The sequence below is a fragment of the Colobus angolensis genome, unplaced genomic scaffold (genome assembly GCF_000951035.1).
Source record: "Colobus angolensis palliatus isolate OR3802 unplaced genomic scaffold, Cang.pa_1.0 Scaffold7, whole genome shotgun sequence".
Lineage (NCBI taxonomy): Eukaryota > Metazoa > Chordata > Mammalia > Primates > Cercopithecidae > Colobus > Colobus angolensis.
The window spans coordinates 13,923,695-13,931,384 of record NW_012120709.1 but is presented as its reverse complement, the minus strand read 5'-3'; the positions used below and the strand labels follow the sequence as shown (position 1 = coordinate 13,931,384).

Here is a 7,690-nt window from a genome sequence, read left to right as displayed (position 1 = left end):
AAAAAAAGAAAAGAAAAAAAAAAAAAAGAAATACCTTTTCTTTTTGTCATTCAGTTGATTCTCATGTACAGTAAGGTTTGAGAACCACTGTGCTATGCTTTTCTACAAGCATTATTATGTTTTAATCTCTGTTAGCCTAGAAAAATAGCCAAACTCTATTAATCATTCTTATCCTTGGAGTATATGAAATTTTGGATTGATCATTATGCTTTTATCTTTGCTTCAAGATTGTCATGGATTTTAAACACCCAGATGGTATTGCAGTGCCAGTTATGTTGCCTCGTCGGAGTTTGCTGGTGATAACGGGAGAATCTAGATACCTTTGGACCCATGGGTATGTATTGAAATATGACAAGATTCTTTTTACTTTATGAGACTTCTCATTCTTCTGTGTCTGAGCCACAGGGACCATGCCCTGCGCCTGCAAATTGAGACTTCTGGGTTCAGAACTCCTAGGGGCATCTATCTAGTTTTGTTTTTGTTAAACGTTACCTTTTCACTTGGAAAAAAATTTTAATTTATAGCAAACTTGCAAGCATAGCACAGTGAACTCCCTTCGCCTTTCACCTGCATTTACTAATTTTGAATATTTGGGACATTTTTTATTTCTCTCTCACATATGTTATCATTATTATTTTTACTGAATCATTTTAAAGTAAGTTGTAGACATCATGGCTTACTCTTCTATGCTTCATTGTGTATTTCCTAAGAACAAGGACATTGTGTATGTCAGGGATTGGCAAGCTATGGCTAGTGGGCCACATTCAGCTCTCAGGCTGTTTTTGTACAGCTCTTGAGCTATGAATGGTTTTACATTTTTAAAGGCTGTAAAACAAAAAAACAATGAAGGATGTTTGACAGAGACTATATGTGGCCCTCAGTGCCTAAAATATTCACTCTCTGGCCCTTTACAGAAAAAGTTGGCCAACCTCTGTTCTATAAAACCACAGTGCAGTGCTCAAATTCAGGAAATTCAACATTGATAAAATACTCTGATTATACTCTTATACAATCCATATTCAAGTATTGCTAGTTGTATGTTTTAGTGCTTTAAGCATTCTTTCTGATCCAGGATTCAGTCTGTGATCCCACGTTATGTTTAAATCTTGTTAATTCTGTTTAGTCTTTTATTTGAAAGAGTTTCTCAACTTTTCTTTGCTCTTAATGACATTGACTCTTTTAAGGAGGCCAATTGTGTTGTAGAATGCCCTGCAATTTGAGTTTGTTTGATTTAATCAAAATCTAAAGAAATGAGTATGTGCTTCTGTTAGGGATACATCTTTAGCCTTTTGAGGAGAGACCATTACACTGCTGAAATTTACATATTTTGTCCCTTAAAATACTGCTGAGTTCTGTACTTATTAACTGTGTTCTGCTTTGGAGCTTTTAGCTGACATATTTTTATAAAAATTCAAGGAAATGAACATGTAAATGATTTTATAACCTGTCCTAAATGTGAGCCATTAAAAAACGATGACCTGATTTTGTGCACTGGGGCTTAAATTTATGTGATTTTTTTTTTCATGGCCATTAAAATATTTGCACTTAAAATGAAAACAAAAAATGATGATGTGATCCGTTAATTTCAGGTCTTCTTAGAATTCTGAGAATGATGACATTTTCTTTTCTGGGTTCAAGCATTTTTGCTATCACTAATGTTTAACCTTTTTAAGAGTAATATTATAACAACAGCAAATATAAAGTTAGAAATTACTTTTCATGTATATATTGTGAAAATATTTTAATCTATTCTGGTAATGGTACAGGTTAATTTTCCTAAAACAACATTTGATCACATTATTGTCTTACTGAAAGCATGATGTGCTATTAAATGTTGATAGAGTTGTCTCTGGAAAGTTAGATTATAGGTAATATTTATTTTTAATCTTTGCTCTGGAATCAGAATTCTCTACAGTATTTTTAGGGGAAAAAAACCTGAGTATTATTTTTGTGCCTGCCATTGATACACATTGCCTGTACCGTCTGTGTGTGTGTGTGTGTGTGTGTGTGTGTGTGTGTGTGTGTGTGTGTGTGTATGTGTTAGGAAGAGAGAGAGATGGGGAAATGGGGGAGAGAGTGAGGGAGGGAGGCAAAGAGACCAGAGGCAAGAAAGAGAGAGAGAGAGAGAGATAAATGATATACCAACCATTGACATGTTTATCAGAATCTTTGGGTGGAAAGGAGAATAGATTGGAAAAGCATATTTAATACACTTAAAACATGGTAAGTGTATTGACTTGATAAAACTTGATAAAACTTTTTGATTTCTATGCTGAAAAACAAAAGCACTAGAAAACATTGTAGAGGGACATGGATTGAAAAAAGTTAACACTGCCCTGTAATTTTAATTCCAGATACCTCAATCTAACTTTAATTTGTTCAAGTTCAAATTTACTATTCTAGCCGTCACACCTTAAATCAAAGGTGGAAGACCGGCAACACAGGGGTACACTTAATAGTCAGGTATTTTCTGTTTGGCTGATGCAATAGTTGTCCACATGGTGGCAGTTTATTTTTTTCAGTTTTCTACATATAAAAATTAGGAGTTTTCACATAAAAATTTGAATTTTCAGCCTCTCTTGAAAATTGAGAAGATCTGACAACACTGAACCTTAGTATTGCTTGGCAGCAGTACCTGAAACTATGTATCACTAGCATTCTTTAGGTGGGGGCCTATTTCTCTAGTTCCCTACAGTTGCTACCCCTTTCTGTTACTCCTTGATCTAAGACTGAGCATCAGTTGTCATTTAACACTGTGCTTGTGCTATTGTTTTTATCTTATTCAGTGAAAATTGAATATTTCTTGAACTTATGTCTGTATTAAAAGTAGAAGACAGGGCTGGGTGCAGTGGCTCACACCTGTAATCCTAGCACTTTGGGAGGCCAAGGTGGGCAGATCACAACGTCAGGAGTTTGAGACCAGCCTGGCCAATATGGTGAAACCCCATCTCTACTAAAAGTACAAAAATTAGCCAAGCATAGTGGCGTGTGCCTGTAGTCCCAGCTACTCAGGAGGCTGAGGCAGGAGAATCACTTGAAGCCAGGAGACGGAGGTTGCAGTGAGCCAGCCAAGATCGCATCACTGCGCTCCAGCCTGGGTGACAGAGCGAGACTCAGTCTCAAAAAAAAAAAAAAAAAAGGAGATGGAATTTAGCCTGAATGAGAATGTATGTTTCAAGAAAAATGGCACAGAACACTGCTTTTTTGAAATGAAATCCTATGTATTTAATGATAAACAATATATTTCTAAACAGGTTCACCTGTTTCATTTATTTATGCCATCTGACTGGCCCCAGGAAGCATTATTTCATGAGGTTATGTGAATGCTCCTTTTAACTTATTTCTGGAGCATTTTCCTTGTGCCAGGAATTGTTCTAAAAACTTTACATATATCAACTCATTTAATTTACACAATTATAGTGGGAAGTTTGTTCCATGGTTTTGTCCTTATTTTTGAAGGAAATTGGAGCATAAACAAGTTAAGTAACTTGTCACAAAGTTACTAAGTTAAGTAACAAAGTCACAAAGCAGTAAGTCTCAGAGCCAAATCAGAAGCCAGGCAGTCTGGTTTCAGAATCTGTGCTCTTACCAATGATATTATGGCTAAATTTGCTTGCTCCCTTTTCTCTGAACTTACACTGTGCCTTCTAACCTTCACACCTTTGCCAGCCCTGTATCTGTTATCTCTTTTACTTCCTTCATAATTTATCAAGCTTTCCTGACTACATAAACTTGAAATAATGTATTCCTTATCTTAACTTTTAAAGTCTGTATTGTTTCCTACTACCTTGAGATGTCTCTAATATTATATTGAACTATTATTTAAATCTATAAAACTCTTTTTATATTCTTAGTGAATATTGTCCCAATTTGATTATAATTTGAGTGCAGGGGGAAAAGATGTTTAGCAATGTTTACATAAATCATTACTTTAACACATGCATTACCTGTTCTTAAACATTTGAGATTGTTGGAAAAGCAGTTAGGAACTCCTTGGCCTTTGCCTAAAGTTACACTTTAGGCAAGTGAAGTAATTGATTTAAAAGAGCCATAACAGAGAATGACTTACTCTTCAAAAGAGGAATTAGTTTGCTAACAAGAGCTTCAAGATACTTATTCCTCTAAAATATATTGACTTTGTTCAATACCGTAGTTTTAATCATTTATAGCTATTAAAACAAAAGTAATATAAATTTGGGCAATGATTGCTTTCTTTTTTTTCCTCTAAAAAATTGCCTTTAGCACAAGCTTTTTAAAAAGAGCCATTCTCCTACCTTGTTTTATGAGGCTGGCATTAATTACCCTTGACATCAAAACATGTGAAAGACATTAACTAAAAGAAAATTACAAACCCACATCTCTCATAACGGAGATGAGAAAATCCATAACAGAACATTAGAAAGTCAAATCTTGCAATATATATATATAAAGAAAATATAACCTAGCGGAGTTTACACCAGTATTTCACAGTTGGTTTAGCATTTCAAAAATCAATGTAATTCATCACATTAAAGGAATAAAGGAGAAAAGGCGTAATCATCTTGATTGATGCAAAAAGTATATTTGACAAAATTTAGTACCCATTCATGATAAAAACCCAGCAAACTAGGACAAGAAGGGAACTTCTTCAGTGCAATAAAGGGTATTTATGAAAAACCCACAGCTGACATCATACTTAATGGTATTCTATTGAACGTTTTTTCCAAAGATACTGAACAAGTCAGGGATATCCGCTCATACTTCTTCTATTTAATGTTATATTGGATATCTTAGCCAGTATGAGAAGTCAAGAAAAAGAATTAAAAATCATAAATATTTGAAAGGAAGGAGCAAAATTCTTTATTTGTAGATTACATTCTTGTGGATGTAGAAAATCCTAGAGAATTTACAAAACAAGTTCCAGAACTAATAAGTGAATTTAGTGGCATACAAGGTCAATATTTAGAAATTAATTTTTAGAAGATGAAATAAAAATGCTATTTAAAATAGCATCAAGACTCATAAATATTTCCTTTCCAGTACTCAGAATTAATTTATTGGGGTATTGTTTAAAAAGCAATTAGCCTGAGAATTCTGTTTCTTACAACAGATGGAGTGAAATATAGCAATGACAAAATGAAAGTTGAGAATTGGAATACATATATTTTTCATTTTAGGATCAAATCCATTTTAGGTCGACATTTCTCTTTCTAGATCACCTGGCTGATTTATAGTAAAGAGGTATCAACAACTTAAGTAAACAGTAGCAATTTTATATAGTTTGCTGAGATCCTTCAGGATTAGCACATTCTCTGTGAATATGAAGCCTACTTCCATAGAGAGATAACCTTGCCTAGAGTAAATCAAGAAGATCTGAGTCATAGGAATAAGTTTTTAAAAGATATGTAACACACATAGACTGAAAATTCTAGGAAAATTATTGCTATCCCTAGGAAACTTAATATGGTTAATACATCAGTTGTCCCCCAAATCTATGGAGACAGTGTAATTCCAATCAGAACTCCAGAAGGCTTTTTTTTTTTTTTTTGGTCAAAATTGACAAACTGATTCTAAAATTTATAAGGAAATGTGATTGTCAAAATAATCTTGAAACAATGTTAGGGGATTTATTCTGCTTGATTTTTAAGACTTACTATGTGGCTATATAGTCAAAATAGTATTGTTGTACAGATAGACAGACAGATCAGGGTGACAGAATATAGTCCAGAGATAACTCCACACATACAAGGTCAGTTGATTTTTGCCAAAGATACCAATGTAATTAAATGTGGAAAGGAAATTTTTCATCAGATAGTGCTGAAACAACTGAATATCCATGTGGAAATAAAATGAACCTGAATCTATCTCATACCATTCACAAATATTAATTTGAGGTAGATCATAGATTTAAATGTAAAAGCAAAAACTATAAAATGGTCTAAAAGAAACTTTATAAAAAGCTATTTTTGTAACCTTGAGGTAGCCAAAGTTTTTTTAAAGAGAGATTTCATAACACACTTACTATTAAGAAATAATAAATTAGTCCGGGCGTGGTGGCTCACGCCTGTAATCCCAGCACTTTGGGAGGCCAAGTTGAGCGGATCACGAGGACAGGAGATCGAGACCATCCTGGCTAATACGGTGAAACCCCGTCTCTACTAAAAATACAAAAAATTAGCCGGGTGTGTGGTGGGCGCCTGTAATCCCAGCTGCTTGGGAGGCTGAGGCAGGAGAATGGCATGAACTCGGGAGGCGGAGCTTGCAGTGAGCTGAGATCGCGCCACTGCACTCCAGCCTGGGCGACAGAGCGAGACTCCGTCTCAAAAAAAAAAAGAAATAATAAATTAGACCTCATCAAAATTAAAAACTTCTGCTCATCTAAAGACACCATTGAGAAAATGAGAAGGCAGCCACACATGGGGAGAAAATACCTGCTATGTATTTATGCTTACATCTATGTCTTTATCATTCTGTATCTAACAAGGAATTGGGCAAAAGTGTTGGACAGATCCTTCATCAAAAAATGATCTATGCATGTCTAATAAGCACATGAAAAGATGTATAACATCATTAGTCGTTAGATAAATAATAAAACTGCAATTTCATACCACATGCTACTCACTAAAATGACTAAAATTTAAAACTCAGAAAATACCAAGTGTTGGTGAAAATGTTAACCAGCCTGGAACTCTCTCATATGTTGCTGGTTGCAGTGTAACATTGTACAACTACCCTGGAGAACCAGGAGTTTCTTACCTTATGACCCACCAATTTCACTCCTTATTACCTGTTAAAACCCACCAATTTGACTCCGAGGTATTTTCCCAAGAGTAATAAAACTATATATCCAAAAATGATATGTATAAGAATGTTCACAGAAGCTGTATTTGTAATAATCCCAAACTATGGACTTGTAATTACCATGTAGTCGTTTTTAATTTTTAAAAATTCAATCCAGTAATCTTTGTTTTTAATTGGAGTTTTTAATACTTTTACATTTAATATATTACTGATAATGAATTTATATTTACCATCTATTTGTTTCCTCTTGGCATCAGCTGTCCTTTTTTTTCTTTAGAATTGGTGTTAATTAAATGTTTTACATTATTTTATTTCCCCCTGGAATAATTTGTTGTACATTCTTTTAATATTAGTGTCTTGAAGATAATTTCCTTAAATACTTTTATTTCTTTGTTTTTCTGTAATGTCTAACAATTCAGAGAATCCGTTAGATATTTGTAATAAATTCTTCTAGATTTTCTCTATTCACTTAACATTTTTAAAGCCCTGAAATATTTTTAATACAATGTTAAGTAAATTTTTTTGACTATTGCTTTTAGAATCACATGCAGAAAATTTGATACTGTTCAAGCATCTGAGAGTCATAAAAGTGGAATTATCACCAGTGATGTTGGAGACTTAACTTTAAGCAAGAGGGGACTACGAACATCATTTACATTTAGGAAAGTGAGGCAAACACCTTGTAACTGTAGTAAGTATATATTCTTATCTCTTCTGTAAAATGGAGTCAATTTAATATAAAAGTCCTTTAAGGTCCTGTCAACACCTAGGAGAGCTTTTTCTGAATATCTTTAATTGCATTTCCGGTATTTTGCCTTGTATTGCACTTTCATGCACTTTTTTTCCTTTATCAAATTTATTTATTTATTATTATACTTTAAGTTCTAGGGTACATGTGCACAACATGCAG

At 33.8% G+C, this 7,690-nt stretch overlaps 1 protein-coding gene across 2 annotated transcripts in view; it reads left to right on the top strand.

Moving 5' to 3' along the window:
- Nucleotides 1–7,690, top strand: part of ALKBH8 (alkB, alkylation repair homolog 8 (E. coli)) — a 74,346-nt gene that overhangs the window by 35,236 nt on the left and 31,420 nt on the right. For both annotated transcript variants that reach the window (XM_011926661.1, XM_011926660.1), the window contains exons 8-9: nt 228–334; nt 7,320–7,471. In XM_011926661.1, coding sequence (XP_011782051.1) covers nt 228–334; nt 7,320–7,471 — 259 coding nt within the window. The remainder of the gene's footprint in view (nt 1–227; nt 335–7,319; nt 7,472–7,690) is intronic.